The sequence below is a fragment of the Hypanus sabinus genome, chromosome 30 (genome assembly GCF_030144855.1).
Source record: "Hypanus sabinus isolate sHypSab1 chromosome 30, sHypSab1.hap1, whole genome shotgun sequence".
In the NCBI taxonomy this organism is placed as follows: domain Eukaryota; kingdom Metazoa; phylum Chordata; class Chondrichthyes; order Myliobatiformes; family Dasyatidae; genus Hypanus; species Hypanus sabinus.
In genome coordinates, this window is record NC_082735.1 from 26,815,939 (window position 1) to 26,833,057 (window position 17,119).

Below are 17,119 nucleotides of genomic sequence, written 5' to 3' on the forward strand. Positions count from 1 at the left end.
TATGACAAATACAACAAATGTCCGGTTAAGATTAGAGCAATATAATTTTTTACATCAATTATATATTTCACCACAAAAAATAAATAAGTTAAACCCAAATTTATCTGATCAATGCTTCCGATGTAATCAAGAAATTGGTACTTTTTTACATTCTGCTTGGTCTTGTTTTAAAATTCAACCTTTTTGGACAAATTTAAGAGTTTTACTGGAACAAGTTATTGGAACACAGCTTCCACATAACCCAATATTATTTTTACTAGGCGATATTGAAGGGATAAAACCGAAACCCAAATTGAATAAATATCAGAAAGAATTCATAAAAATTGCATTGGCAGTAGCCAAAAATGCTATTGCAGTTACTTGGAAATCGGATTCATACTTAAGTATAGATCGTTGGAAGAACGAAATCTTCAGCTGTACTCCACTTGAAAAAAATTACTTATAATTTACGAGATAAATATGAAACATTTCTGAAAATTTGGCGCCCTTATTTACAAGAGATAGGATTAAATATATAGGTGCTCCAAAGATAAAATTACTGGTTATTTGGGGAAAGAAATAAATATATATACTAAAGCTATTATGAACTCCATGGAGCATGTGGGGATCTTCCGACATCCAGGCATTCTTTCCTTCTTTTTTCCTTCTCTTTTTTTTTCTTTCTTCCTTTCTATAGGGATATGTTGGGGGGAGGGGGGGGTAGAGGTTGATTTTTTTTTCTTTCTTTTTGTAATCATTTGAAAACTCAATTTAAAAATTTTTTAAAACACAAGTAGCAGCCATGCCATCATCTTTAGCTTTTTAAATCAATGACTTTGCTTCCATCAAAACATCTAAGAAGGAATAATTGTACAATATTTAATGTCATTTGCAACTCTTTAAAAAAAAAGTAGTAATCCAGACATGGACAACATTTCTTCAATCGGTCAAAAGCATAAAGGCAAGAAAAATGGAAAAAGATTGCATAGGCCAAGAAGTAGCAAATAGTTTTCAAGCCATGTAATAATCATCTTCAAAAGAGGTGGTTAAACTCTTCTTGACATTCAATTTCAATTACGTTCATAAATCCCCATCATCAGGGCTACAAAAACAAGTTAGGTGCTGTATTCTGCAGGAGATTCACCTCCACGCTTTCTAAAGCCTCAGAGCCCTTTTTGAGGGACAAGTTAGTTGAATGACGGATTACTCACCAACAATATTCAACATTATTCCAGAAAAATATCCAGAGTAATTAGTTAATCTTCCAGTCCAATCACTCCTTTCATCACAGGATCACCACAATGGCACTGCAGACTCCCCACAAAATGCAATGCAACAACTGTTCAAGGCCAGCAAGCTCACCACCTCTCAAACTCAGGATCTCAACCACCCAAAAAGTACAACAGAGCAGGAACAAAGACTGACAGTTGCAAGATCCCTTAGGCATCAAATATACTTTCTTGAAAATATACCGGCACTTTTTTTGTCACAGTCCTACCAAACAGCAGAATAGAAATAGCTTTGTCAGATAGACTGCATAGTTCAGGTCTGTCACTCACCATTGCAATGTCTATAATGGAGATTGAAAATAAATGCTGGCCCTCATCGTATACATACATTTCATAAATAGTTTTCCTTGCCTATGCCTTAATCCAATCATTGCAGAGATATAGGTTAGCACTAAGTAAATCACTTAATAATTCTGCACCAACAAGTCATGAAGCAAAGCAGATTCATATAAAGAAAATTCAAATACCAGTTGCCTTAATTTCCATGTTGTATGAGATATGCTGTTCTAAGAATTATAGGAGTCAGTCATTTGGAGCAAAAGTTAATAATACCAACTTCATAATCTTCATAATAAAGTAACAGAATATTTTATTTTAACAGATAAATGAAATGGAATTATAATTGCACAAGATGTTTTTTTGTTCATATCTCTACCAGATCTCTGAAAATGTTCTCCAAATGTTACATTTCAAGACTGCTAATTTTACCTAATTATGAATGTCCAATTTAGTTTGAACTTTACTTTGCAAAGAATGCTGGAAATTGGTTCACACTGTGGATTCCAGATCAAAATAACATGTAAATTACAACAGCTGAAATGTGAATAATTCAACATTTTGTTTTAAGTACACTACACTGAAGCACTAGAAAAAAAACTAAAGGAATTTGTTATTCTTTATAGCTTAACAAAACGAAGAACCTGATGTGGCGGGCTAACAACATTGCACGTCTGAACAATGCTCTTTACCTTTAGGTTTGCTGGCATGAGCTGAACTAATACTTTGAGTTATAGCACGCAGCTTCTGCTCTCGTTCATCATGGAGGCGTAGGTACATTTCACGCCACGACTCAAACTCTTGTCGGTCCTGGTTCTTAAAGTCTCTCTTACAGTGTCTCAACCACAGATGATCAGTCTCTTCAACAAACATCTAATATGTAAAAAAAAAAGGAACACTGAACAATTTTGTTCAGTATGCAACAAAGAGTATAATGAACAGAGTACATTGGAAAGCTGCAAAACAGGGCCATCCACATTATGGTTGTCAGACCAAATTTGGACAGTGACAACTGCAAAGCTCAAGCCTAGGTATTCTGCAGTGCCAGGTCCAAAGACCGAGTTTGTTGGCACTGCATTTGCTTCTATATTTTAACATTACGTGTGCAAGAAGTCAAGGCCACAACTTCTGCTTTATGTCAAATGTGACTTTCGATGGATAGAAGTTTGAGTACCCCAATCAATAAAATCCTGCTAGAAGAAATTTCTAAAATTCAGTCTGACATTTTGAAATTAATCAACTTGAGGATACTAGACCATGTTACCATACAATAGCCATTCTTGGATTTAGAGTCCAATGAAACAAACGCTTTCTTTTTGGAGTTCATTCATCCTAATAGATTTTTTTTTAAACTTGCCAAATGTTGTGGCTAAATACATTTTTAACTTGGGTGTTTCCCCAAAAATCTTATAATTATTTTTGTGGCTTCTTGTAAGATATATTTGCTGATATTTGCATATTACTTACTGTGATTAAAAAAACCAGACATGTGGAAATCAGTTGATCATCCATAACTGCCATTTTGCCACCAATATAAATTATTTCACCATTCCTATTTATCTTTCACATCAGAGTTAAATTCCTTCCTCCTTCCTACAGGTCATTTTCCTACCTTTTACTTAATATACACCACTGCAAAAGAAGCCTATCTTAGAAAAAAGTTATACATTTTTCAGTTGTGATATTAACTGAATAACATCACTCACACCTTCTAAAAGCAAAATGAGAATCTAAATGTTAAGTTGGGAATTATCAGTCTGGGCGAACACAATGGATTGACCAACATCTGTTGGGAATGGCGGACAGCAATGTTTATTGCTCCAGATTCCAGCATCTGCATTCCCTTGTGTCTGCATTATCAATGTGGATCACACATTATTCTTCAATTGAATGCTCAAAAAGGACACCCCCCCCCCCACCAAAGAAAAGCAATACGCAGCCACACATTAACAGAATTATATAAACTGACCATCTTCAAAATAGGCATATACACAAAATGGAATAAAACCTTTCAAAACAAGATAATCTTTGAGAGATTTTGGAAAAGTCTGTGCAATTTTACTAGGTTATTTTTTTTTTTAAATAATGTACAAAGCTATATAACAACAAGTCTAATTTAATAAATTCCCACACATACAAGAAGATTTCCTTAAACCTTCTCTAACACCAGTGACCTAAAAGAATGGTCAATGTTCATATGTGAACAACCTTGTGCATTTGGGAATCTCAGTGTCAAATGTAACTATTCATACTGCTCATTACTTACAATTCACTTTGAGCTGGAAATAATACAATAGTAAATATGTACTTTCCTTGTGACTCAGCAGAGTCAACCCCCAGAATATCTCAGCTGATCTCCAGCATGAAAAATAATTTTTAAGAAAGGTACTCACATTACAAATATTTATTAACAGCCTTTGTTAGCAAGTACTAACAAGGTGTCTAATGAACAAGTAGGATGGTTTTCTCCTGTGAAAATTTTCTGATCTCAAAGTTCACTTGAATAATGTTCTGGAGAATTAAAGGTAATAATAAAACTGTACTTGGCAAGTGTCAATACCTTTGAGATGACCTGCAAGTCTTTCCATGCAAATTAGACTGTTAAAGTGCCAGGGGAGAGAGAAGCTTGGCAAAGCCTCACTCTATGCAACAAGAACCTCTAATATATTCATGGATGTCTGATACACAAAACAAATGATAACAAAAAGAATGTTTATATAAAAGCTATGAAGATGGAATGGAAATACTACACATCGGTCCACAAACCCAGCACAATTCTTGTCCAAATGCTTACAGAGCAGCTGAGAACTGATAAAATTCTCAAACTTGTGGAAAATGTCAAATAAGGGATTTAAAAATGTTTTACATTACTATTGGATCTCCTAACTTAGTCAGACTCTGCTCTTCAAGATGTCCAATAGCAACATTTGAAGCAAGTTCAGACTATCTGACATTTTGGAAGCTCTTTCAAAAACAGTAATTTCAATCTTCGTACCTGCCCATCTGACACTGTATATTTCTGAAGCCTGCAGCAAGGTATATTGCTGCGCATTAGATAAATCTATTACCCCAAGCTTTCCACACTTTTGACCAGTTCAACAATCAAGGCTCAGGAAACAGCAGCAGCTCTTTGTTACATGGAAAACAGAAGCAGAAGCAAGCCACCCATCCACACCACACCTGCCCAACCGTTCAATATCATCTCATCTGCTCTACTGCCTTCAATTCCTTGATCTTTCAAACCTTTGTACTTCCTCTTTAAATCCCCAAGCCTCCACAACTCAAGGTGGAGAACTGCTGACGTTCACCACACACAGGGAGAAGTGGTTTCCTTGCACCTCAGTGTTTGCTCACTGATCCTGTATATATTTCTTTGTTTAAGATTGCTCCTTTAGATGAAACTGCTCAACATCTACTCTCTCATGCCCCTCAACATTCTGTGCATTTCAATAAGATCACCTCACACTGTTCTAAAGTTTGCCTGTTCATGACAGGACAACCTTCCCATCCTTTTGAATTAGCCCCATGAATCTCTTCTGCGCTGCATGCAATACCAGTATAGCCTTTCTTGAATAAGGGGACTAAACTGTACACAGTACTCCAGGTGTAGTCTCACAAATACTCTAAAAAAACAACAACTTAACAATGGTTTCTAAAGCAATACACACAAAAGGCTGGAGGACCCTGATGAAGGGTCTCGGCCCAAAAAAAATTGACTGTTTATTCATTTCCATAGATGATGCCTGACCTGCTGGGTTCCTCCAGTATTTTGAGTGTAATGAATTTCCTGCATCTGCAGACTTTCTCATGTTAAATATGCTTTACATATATTTAAGGCAGAGATTGAGGCTGAGGGGGAAAAAAAATGAATCAGCCATGATGAAATTGCAGAGCAGACTCAATGGGCCAAATGGTCTAATTCTGCTCCTACATCGTCTGGTCTTAATGATTTCTAAATTTTTATCCTCTTCCAATAAAGGCCAAGACCCCATCCACTTTCCTAACCCCTTGCTTAATCTGCCTGCTAAGTTTTTACAATTCACATAAAAGAAAATCCAGATGCCCCTGTAACCCGCTCCTCTGTAATTCTTCTTCATTTATTTCATAGTTTGCCTTTAAATTCCTCTTACCAGAGTTTAATTCTTTAAACCACTGGATTTCCACAAAATGTTTAGATTGCTAAGCATCTGTCAAAGCTGAACATTTCCAGTGTCAGATACATCACCAATTTCGATAAGGGTGTTATTACACAATCCAGCACTTTGATGTTAAAAGCTGCCATTTTCTCTAATGCCAAAGCAAAAATAGTAATGGTGGCATGATAGTGGCATTTAGACAAGAACATGAACATGCAGGAAATTGAGCAATATGGATCGTGATACATTCAGTTTAACTTGGCATCATGGTTTGCTCAGATGCCATGTGTTGTAGGGCCTGTTAGTATGCTGTACTGTTCTATGTTCTAATAATGAGAGGGTCATTTATAAATGATCTGCAGATTAAAGCTCAAATTATTTGTATTATTCCTGCTTATGATGCACATTCACTGACATTCATAGAGACAAATATGTATAAATTGGTGTAATTTACATAAAGTTAGTTTAAAAACACACTATGGCATTAAATAAAAACCAAATAAACTTTTTACAATCTTTTCCATTTCCCAGCCAGAAATCGCCATGGAAATGTACGTTTCTCCACGTCGGGTTACATAAAATATAATACCCACCTCTCTCTATCATCGCTCTCTTAAAATAAAAGTCAACTTTCAATATGGAAAGTAAAAAATGTTTGAATGTCTGAAAAATCAATGACTGATATCTCATACTGTATTGTCCACATTTTTAAGGATTCATGTCCTCAGAACTCTTTTTGGTTAAACACGTAAAGCCAGGACTGTGATGTAATGAGGAAGGCTAACTTGTTTTTTCTCTAGTACCAAGGCAGCTGTAATCTTTCTTTTTAACTGAAGCATGAGAATGGTAATTGTGTTATTGAGAGAAACTCCTGCTAACTTCTATTTAGGACTCAGAATGAAGACTTACTGGATTGCAGTTCTCAATACGATATAGTTGGTCAGGAGTACACCGCTCTAGCACAGGCTCCAAGATTTCAAATGGCACTCCTCCAACTTCATGAATAGCTGCAAGAAAACAGAGCAGTTATTATGTAAAACATATTAAGTACAGATATTTTCTTCAGTAACTGTACCTAACAATAAGCACATAGGGATTTTCCAGATATACAATTGTATGATAATTTAAATCATGGAATCTTGTAAAGCAGAATTAATTTGTTTCTCTGATGCTGTAAATTTTGCCATTACTGCCAATATCCAATCTAGGATCATGTGTCAACAGAAAATGTACATGATGATAACCTTTACCCATGGAAACTAATCTATGTAGAACTAAAAAAAAAGAAAGAAAGTTGTCAAAGCATTTTGAGACCTAGAGAAAGCCAGTCTCTTCAGTTTTTTTTATAAAAGCTATGTATGAGCTTGTAATTGTCTTTAGATGTGCCTGGAGAATTTCATTACTTTCAATTGTCTCATGAATGAGGAACATGGCTTTATTCCAATGACACACATGAAAACAGGGAGCAAAGTGACCTGGTCTTTGCACAAACCTCATCTTTAGTTGTTGAGTTGGTGGAATTCTGAATACTGGTATAACTATTATTTTATGGGGTTTATTAGTAGGACAGTCTGCATTGAATAACATGCATAAGTACATGCATTGTCCAGCATGGCCGAATGTCATGGTGTAAACAGCTTTCATAGATTTAAAACAGAAATGGTCCTGCGCCAATGCAAAGAAAATGTGGGCAGGAATTTAGCTGTTCTAGTGTTAAATGTTACATTTTTGTACAATGTTTGTATAACAGAACTCAAGAGATACCATTATTCTACAGTTTAGCTCCTTTTGTTCAGCTCATTTTGAATATGCACCCTCTGCATGACTGAACTAATGGAAACAAGTAGTATATTTCTTTGTTATTCCTTCACTAATGTATGCTAACCAGCCAGTTCAGGAAAAATGCAAAAACCAAATCAAAGTCATCACATCCCAATAGGGGAAGGGAGAAATAGGTCATTAGAGGCTAGAATTCAAAAATAAGATCAGTTATGAGATGAAGCTGCTGAACAACCATTGTTCCCCATATCAGATAAAAGCTGGATTAATTAAATGATTTTGTAGCAGTTGAAAAATTAAATTTTAAAGCAAATGCTGGCATGCATTTTCCAATATATACATTCCTTCAGCTTTCTTCCAATAATCATAGTGTACAGTCATAAAAGTTCTCCACAATCAGCTTACCTAGTAAGAAATACTGAACAAAAATTAAAAAAAATTACTGGAAACATTCAAAAGGTTAGGCCATATCTGTGGAAAGAGAAATGCAGATAATGTTTCAGGTTGAAAAGACTTTGATAGAATTGATAAAAAAACAAAGGAGGAAAGTTAAAGTCTGTCCCAAGCGTTATAGACTCATCAGGCCGGTGCTTATGCCGGTTTCCATGGCGTCTACCCATGCCACATGCTAGTGAGGCCAGAACTAGCAAGAAGATACAGTACAATGCGTGGCTACAGAATTGGCGTAGGAGGGAAGTAAACGGAATAAGGTAGATGAACTTGCAGTACAGTTGCAGGTTGGCAGTCATGATGTTGTAGGCATTACTGAATCATGGCTGAAAGAAGATTATAGCTGGGTGTTTAATGTCCAAGGATACACATTATATTGAAAGGAAAGGCAAGGTGGCAGAGGGGGCAGCATTGCTCTGTTGTTAATAATGTCCACTTGGGGGGAGGAATGCAGAATCCCAGTGCACGAGAAACCATACAAAATCAATGAACCAAATATTGCATAAGAGGTAGGAGAAACAACACAGCTCACAAAGTAGTCTCCTCATACTAACATTTAACGTTTACAGTGAACTATAGATTGATAGTATTTGATTGGTGGGGGGGGGGGGGGGGGGAAACATGGTGGAGATACACTTCTACCAAAGGAGATGTACGGCCTTCCTTCCCTCTGTTAGCCAGCGGATCACCCTTGGGCAAGTACCTTTTTAGCCACCCCTCCCCCCAATCAGGGTCCAGTGAAGCCACAGGAGCAGGTGGTGAGGAGGTGGATGGTCAAATGAGCAGCTGGGTGCATATCACAAGTCCTGGTTATGCGACCGCTGGTGCCAGGCAGACAATTTCTGAAGAGTATTGATAAAGGCTGGGGTTACCTGTCTTGAAAAGGCACTGCCCAGAAGGTGGCAATGGGAAACCACTTCTGTAGAAAAATTTGTCAAGGACAATCAAGGTCAAAAAGCATGACTGCCCACGTCATACAACACAGCAGATAATGATGATGTAGAGTATTTGATGTGTGGTCCAGATAGGAAAGGTCTAAATCCAACAGTTGTATTGAAAGTTGAATGTCAAATTTTACAGAATTATCAGAAATAAACTACTCAGTACTGCTATATTTTCTATACTTCCAATGTGCATATCTCTGACAAAGATTTATGACTTACAGTCCACGTTATTTTGAAGAACTCGAATGCACTGTTCAAACAACGACATCATCTTTGGGAGATAAACTGTCTTTGATCCAGAGTACACTTGCATCTTTGAGTTAAAACGGCGACCAGTAAATCCCAGATCTTCCTCAGACAGAATAGACACAGCTGCATCAGAATGGAAAAGGAGGATTAATTAAATGATTTTATAGCAGTTGAAAAATTAAATTGCAAATCAAAAGCTGGCACGCATTTTCCAATATATACATTCCTTCAGCTTTCTTCCAATAATCATAGTGTACAGTCATAAAGGTTCTCCACAATCAGTTTATCTAGTAAGAAATACTGAACAAAAATTTTAAAAATACCGGAAACATTCAAAAGGTTAGGCCATATCTGTGGAAAGAGAAATGCAGATAACGTTTCAGGTTGAAAAGACTTTGATAGAATTGATAAAAAATAAAAATAAAAGGAGGAAAGTTAAAGTCTGTCCCAAGCCTTATAGACTCATCAGGCCGGTGCTTATGCCGGTTTCCATGGCGTGAAGTGACTGAGAGTACGAGTCTACCCATGCCACATGCTAGTGAGGCCAGAACTAGGAAGAAAATACAGTACAATACATGGCTACAGAATTGGCGTAGGAGGGAAGTAAATGGAATAAGGTGGATGAACTTGCAGCACAGTTGCAGGTTGGCAGTCATGATGTTGTAGACATTACTGAATCATGGTTGAAAGAAGATTATAGCTGGGAGTTAAATGTCCAAGGATACTCATTGTATTGAAAGGACAGGCAGGAAGGCAGAGGGGGCAACATTGCTCTGTTGGTAAAAAAATGAAAACAAATCATTAGAAAGGGGTGACATGGGCTTTGAAGGTGTTGAATTTTTGTGGATAAAGTTCATGAACTGCAAGGGTAAAAAGACTCTGATGGGAATTGTATATAGACCCTCAAACAGTAGTAAAGATGTGACCTATAAATTACAATGGGAGATAGAAAACGCATGCCAAAAGGTTCATGATCTAATGGTCATGCAGAGCTTCAATATGCAGGTAGGTTGGGAAAATCAGGCTGATACTGGATTCCAGGACAGGAAATTTTTACAATGCTAACCAGATGGCTTTTTAAGAGCAGCTTGTGGTTGAGCCCACTAGAAGATCAGCTGTTGTGGATTGGATGTTGTGCAATGAATCAGAATTGATTAGAGAGCTTAAAGGTAAAATAACCCTAAGGGGCAAGTGATCATATGATAGAATTCATCCTGAAATTTGAGAAGGAAAAGCAAAAATCAGAGGTATCTGTATTAAATTAAAGTAGGCATGAGAGAGGAGTTAGCCAGAATTGATTAGAAAAGAGCACTAGCAGGGATGACGGTAGAGCAGCAATGGCTGGAATTTCTGGAAGCGATTTGGAAGGTACAGGATATGTACATTCCAAACAGAAAGAAGTATTCCAAAGGAATGATGACACAACTGTAGCTAACAAGAGAAATCAAAGCCAACATAAAAGCCAAAGAAAGGTCACATAATAGAGCAAAAATTAATGGGAAGTTAGAAGACTGGGAAGTTTTAAAAACCAAGAGAAGGCAATGAAAAAGTCATTAAGAAGTTAAAGATGTGATACAAAAATAAGCTAGCCAATAATATTAAAGAAGATACCAAAAGTTTTTTCAGATACATAAAATGTAAAAGAGAGGCAAGATTGGAAATCGGTCCGCTGGAAAACAACGTTGGAGTGTTAGTAATGGGAGACAATGAAATTGCGGATAAATTGAAGTAGTATTTTTTGCCAGTCTTTGCTGTGGAAGATACTAGCAGTACAAACAAAAGGCAATGTGCAGATGCTAAACATCCAAGCAATATACACAAAATGTTGGAGGAACTAAGCAGACCAGGTAGCATCTATGAAAAAGAGTGAACAGTCGACGTTTCAGGCCAAGACCCTTAATCGGTATGGTGGAAGTTCCAGGTGTCAGGGGTCATAAAGTGTGTGTAATTACCATAACTAGAGAGAAGGTTCTTGGGAAATGGAAAGGTCTGAAGGTAGATAAGCACCTGGACCAGGGTTCTGAAAGAGATGGCTGAAGAGATTTTTGAGGCATTAGTAATGATATTTCAAGAATCATTAGATTCTGAAATGGTTCCAAAAGACTGGAAAATTGCAAATGTCACTCTACTCTTCAAAAAGGGACAGAGGCAGATGAAAGGAAACTATAGACCAGTTAGTCTGACGTCAGTGGTTGAGAAGATGTTGGAGTCGATTATGAAGAGTGTGGTCTCAGGGTATTTGGAGACACATGATAAAATAGGCTATATCAGCATGGTTTCCTCAAGGGAAAATCTTGCCTGACAAATCTGTTGGAATTCTTTGAAGGAATAACAAGCAGGATAGAGAATGGAGAATCTGTTGATGTTGTGTACTTGGATTTTCAGGCCTTCGACAAGGTGTTACATATGAGGCTACTTAACAAGATATAACCCCATGGTATTACAGGAAAGATTCTAGCATGGATAAAACAGTGGCTGATTGGCAGGAGGCAAAGCGTGGAAATAAAGGGAGCCTTTTCTGGTTGGCTGCCAGTGCCTAGCAGTGTTTCAGAAGGGTCTGTGTTGGACCCGATTCTTCTTATGTCAATGATTTGGATTATAGAATTGATGGCTTTGTTGCAAATTTTGCAGAAGATATAAAAATAGGTTGGGGCAGGTAGTTTTGAGGAAGTAGCAAGACTACAGAATGACTGAGTCAGATTAGGAGAATGGTCAAAGAAGTAGCAGGTGGAATACAGTGTCAGGAAATGTGCAGTCATGCACTTTGGTAGAAGAAATGAAAGGGTTGACTCTTTTCTAAATAGAGAGAAAATACAAAATACTGAGGCCCAAAGGGACTTGGGAGTCCTTGTGCAGGATTTGTAATTTGTAGGTTGAGTCTGTGGTGAGGAAGGCAAATGCAATGTTAGCATTAATTTCAATAGAATATAAAAACAAGGGAGTAATGTTGAGGCAAGGGAGTAATGTTGAGACTTTATGAAGCACTGGTGAGGCTTCACTTGGAGTATAGTGAGCAGTTTTGGGCCTCTTAGAAAAGGTGTGCTGTAACTGGAAGGAGGGTTCAAAGGAAGTTCACGGAAATGATTCTAGGATTGAATGGCTTGTCATATGAAGAGCGTTTGATGCCTCTAGGCCTGTATTCATTAGAATTCAGAAGAATGAGGGGCAACCTCATTGAAATCTATCAAATGGTGAAAGGCCTTGATAGAGTGGATGTGGTTGAGAAAATGTTTCCTATGGAGGGAGATTCAACAAACTGAGATTCATTCTGGGATTAGTAATATTCTGTGGCTTCAAATACAACCACAAATCTGCCTTAACTATTTTATACATGGAAGTTGGAGTCAGGGTCACTGTTACCTTCTTAAACTTAGGGTTATTCTAAGTTGCTGACACTATTGCTAGCTCACAAGATTGCTAATTTTGTATTTAATTTAATATTTTAGTAATATTTGAGTAAACTTACACGTATGTTTTTAATATTTATTTTTATTTACATATCAATCATGATTAAACATTCTTGTTCATTTAAATAATTCATTATGGATTATATTTGTAAATACTTCAATTGCATGCATTATCACGATACCATGAGATACACACACACCTTGCTTAAAGTAAACTTGAAGTCAAACCTGCATTTCGGTCTCCCGTGTCTTCCTTTGAGTGAGTTCAATGTTTTGAAGTTGCAAAACGTAACAGCTACTCTCTGCTGCATTACAGAGCTTAGCCAAATTCCACACAAGGAAAGAAAATTCATTTATTGTCTTTCAGGCAGCCAAGGAAAATAACATTTCCAACAACTGCAAGCTTGTATAAAGTGCAGACATTCATGTCTTTATTGACTTTAATTCCCATACAGTAGTTCTGCACAATCTTGTGTTACGTCTGTAGCCCCCTCCTTTGTGAGAATCACAAGATCACTGTTGGGTTGGGTCAAGGGGCCCAGGAAATGGGAAAAGAGACACTAGCTCGTTTCCCCAGCGATGTAAAGCTACGGGACATGGCCATTGTCTCTTGGAGACCAATTTGTGGATTGAGCTACTATACTACGTGAACGCCCTCAGGCAAAGTGGGCTGGTTGAGGGACAGAGTGCACACCCCCAACCTGATTGACATCTACGACCCTGCGAGTCAGGATAAAAGAGGGTCTGTAGGAACAGTCCCTCAGACGCACCAGAAGAAACATTAAGCGACCACGTAACAGCAGGAAGTCATCTGAAGGAAGACACGTGTGTTCGATTCCGTGGCTGGAACCACGGAAAACAGCTTTTAGCTAACAACGGGGAAGCCCGCTCCCCTGACTCAACTGATTGGCATCATAAAAGACCTGGGGCAAGTTTAAACCGCATCGCTTTTAAACCCAACAATGCTGCAGCTTGAGCGAACTGACAGTGACTGTTATCTTTCCATCGGACAATACATTATCCCCTAGACAACGATAGAGCTATTTCTTATTGGTTATTATTATAGCCGTGCTTTAGATTTAGGATTGACGACATATATTATCTGTACGTTTGCATTAATCTTATTTTTGTGCCCTTTATCAATAAATACTTTTAAAAATAGTACCATCAGACTTCAACGGACCTCTCTATCTTTGCTGGTAAGTGATCCAGTTACGGGAGTTCGTAACACTTGGTAGAGAATAGGCAACTCAACTGAATGAAATTATCTGAATGGAATGGCAAATGCAACTGGAGCATAGCTAGAATAAGACAACAACACAGGAGAATCCAGAATCTCTGCAGTTCCTAAGTAAATTTGTCGTTTTGGGATACTAATCTAGAGACAGCAAGAGGAGAAACTGATTGTTCTGTTGGCGAATTTCTTTACCATGACCATTTCTCTTTCCATTAACTTTCACCATCGCTTCAATTTACAAAGTCCATTAATTAAACAATTAGAAACTTACAGTCTTATGACAAAAATAAATAAGGAAGATTTTATTGAATGGTGAATTCTACCTGCTCCTTAGACTTACCTTTCCTTTTGGGTGGAGATAATGGTGTCAAATCCATGGAAGGGAGGGGTCGGTAGTTGGGCTGGATATTTGGCAATGGAATATCTGGTAAGACTGGTACCACATCAATCATCATCTTTTGTTGTTGGAGTGGGGGAGGGGAAGAGGTATGAAAATCAAAAGAAAAAGTTAAAACTTCTGTCTTTGAGTAGAAAACTACTAATAGTAATTGAAGAGCACCTTCATGGTGTCTAATTTTAAAGCCACTAATCCTCTAAACCAAATATTAAATTATATATACTTACATTCCCCCTCTTTTGACACTATTTCTTTTAGGATTTACAGGCATGATTAGAAATGTTGCAGAAGACAAAGTTCAAAGTAAAATTTATTATCAGTGTACATACAGGTCACCACATACAACCCTGAGATTCTTTTTCTGTGGGCATACTTAGCAAATCTACAGAACATTAGCTGTAACCTGTAAACATCAAGATCTGTTAACTGTAAACAAATTGCACCAATGCAGATATAAATAAATAGCAATAAATAACGAGCATGAAATAACTAGATAAAAGAGTCCTTAAATGAGTGTAGCTATCTTCTTTTGTTCAAGAGCTTGATGATTGAGGGGTAGTATCTGTTCTTGAATCTGGTGGTGTGAGTCATGAAGCTCTTGTACCTTCTACCCGATGACAGCAGTAAGAAAAGAGCATGGCCTGGATGGTGAGAATCTTTGGTGATGGATGCTGTTTTTCTATGGCAATGTTTCATGTAAATGTGCTCAACGGTTGGGAGGGTTTCACCTATGATGTACTGGCTGGAATCCACTACCTTTTGTAGGATTTTCCACTCAAAGGCATCGGTGTTCCCATACCAGATCATAATGCAGCCAGTCTGAACACTTTCCACCACACATCTACGGAAGCATGCCAAGGTTTTCAATGACATGCTGAACCTCTAGATTCCTGAGAAGTAGAGGCACTGTTGTTCTTTCTTTGCAATAACATTTATATGATGGGTCCAGGATGGATCCTCTAAGATAGTGACACCCAGGAATTTAAAGTTACTGACCTTCTCCACCTCTGATCCTTTGATGATTACTGGATCATGGACCTCTGGTTTCCCTCTTCTGAAGTCTACAATCAGTTTCTTGGTCATACTTACATTGAGTGAGAGGTTGTTGTTATTACACCACTCAGCCAAGTTTTCAATCTCCCTCCTGTATGCTGATTCATCACCCCCTTTGATACAGCCCTCGACAGTGGTGTCATCCGCAAACTTGTATGTGGTGTTGGAGCTGTACATAGCCACACTATCATAGGTGTAAAGCAAGTAGAGCAGGGGGCTAAATACGTATCACTACAGTGCTCCTGTGCTGATGGAGATTGTGGAGATGTTTTTGCTAATCCAAACCGACTGTGGTCTACAATTGAGGAAATCCAGGATCCAATTGCACAAGGGGGCATAGAGGCCCAGGTCTTGGAGTTTACTGATTAGAATTTGGTGTTAAATGCAGAGCTGTAATTGATAAAGAGCATCCTGATCAATGTATCTTTGCTGTCCAGATGCTCCAGGGTTGTGTGAAGAGCCAACGAGATAGCATTTGCTGTAGACCTGTTGCTTCAGTAAGCAAATTGTAGAGGATCCAAGTCACCATTCAAGCAGGAGTCAATACGCTTCAACACCCACCTCTCAAAACATTTCATTACTGTGGATGTAAGTGCCACTGGGCGAGTCATTTAGACAGGTTACCACACTCTTCTTGGGCACCGCTACGATTGAAGCCGACTTGGATAGGTGGGTAGCACACACCACTGGAGTGAGAGGTTGAAGATATCCGTGAATACTCCAGCCAGTTGATCTTCAGTACTTGGACAGGTACTTCATCTAGACCAGATGCTTTCCTTGGATTTACTCTCCTGAAAGCAGCTTGCACATCATCTTCGGATACTGAGACCAAAAGAATCATACGCGATGGTTCCTCCCAGTTCTCGTGATCAAAGTGAGCAGAGAAAGCTTTGAGCTCATCTGGAAGCGAAGCTCTGCTGACCCCTATGTTGCAAGATATATCTTTTTTGGAGGTTATGGCATTCAAATTCTGCCACAACTGATGACAGTGCTACTAGAATAAATTTATATTCACTTTTCCCATTTTATCATTCAGTATTAGCAAGGTAACATGCAATCAACTTACGTGCATGGCTACAATAAAATCCTCTCCTGTTGCATCAGAAGAGGATTTGAATCAATACATAGTATAGATATGTACATATATACATATTCTATGTGTGCATTTCTTCCCCATCAGCCAATTTCAATCTTCTGCTCTTTACAATTTTAAATCTTCAATTAGCCCTGTTAGAAAGTAAATACCACAAATACTAAGAAGCCAATTTTAGCATAGAATTCTTTTTTTTGCTGTTTTAGTGTGAAATTTGAGATGCATTATGGTTTGCAATTCTGGTCTGAAACTGATGTCTGGGTTTCATGGACTAAATTAGTTACTTGTAGAATGGAATTCTAACCCTTTTTTTTTTAAAAAAAAGGTATAAATTTTAAAGAAACTTTATCCATTGAAGCGACTATGCAGGATGACCACTATCATGGAAGTGAAATTTACAAACTTTATTTCTTTAGGGGTACATTTTCACAATGAAGTATGATAATGACTTCAATCCCTTCTTTCTCTGCTGTCAGGTCCTGTGACTACAAAAGGTGATTTTGGTCAAAAATTATTTGGTGACAAGGAACTGAGATTAGTACAAACTGCCCATGAATTGGTGCTGAATGGACAGGACACAACAACAGTCCAGGCAGCCCACAATATATTAACCACCATGGATACTGACTTACAGTATTTTGGTGACTACAAAATGATGGTGGTAGTACAATTATCCAGAGAAAGAGAGTGTAAATCATTTATTAATGAATTACAGCATGTATGACAGTTGTTAAGCTGCCCATTGGTAAACTGCAATATTATTCCATGGATTAACCCAGGAGAAGTCTTGTGTAACACATGCCCGGCTGCTCAATGTTTATTATAAAGGC

The 17,119-nt window shown here is 37.8% G+C and overlaps 1 protein-coding gene across 1 annotated transcript in view; it reads right to left on the bottom strand.

Annotated features, from left to right (window-relative positions):
- eloa (elongin A) overlaps positions 1-17,119 on the bottom strand; it is an 80,192-nt gene that overhangs the window by 23,079 nt on the left and 39,994 nt on the right. The window contains exons 5-8 of the mRNA XM_059954464.1: positions 14,087-14,201; positions 9,073-9,225; positions 6,590-6,687; positions 2,237-2,417 (exon numbers count right to left, since the gene is read on the bottom strand). Of these exons, the coding sequence (XP_059810447.1) occupies positions 2,237-2,417; positions 6,590-6,687; positions 9,073-9,225; positions 14,087-14,201 (547 nt within the window). The remainder of the gene's footprint in view (positions 1-2,236; positions 2,418-6,589; positions 6,688-9,072; positions 9,226-14,086; positions 14,202-17,119) is intronic.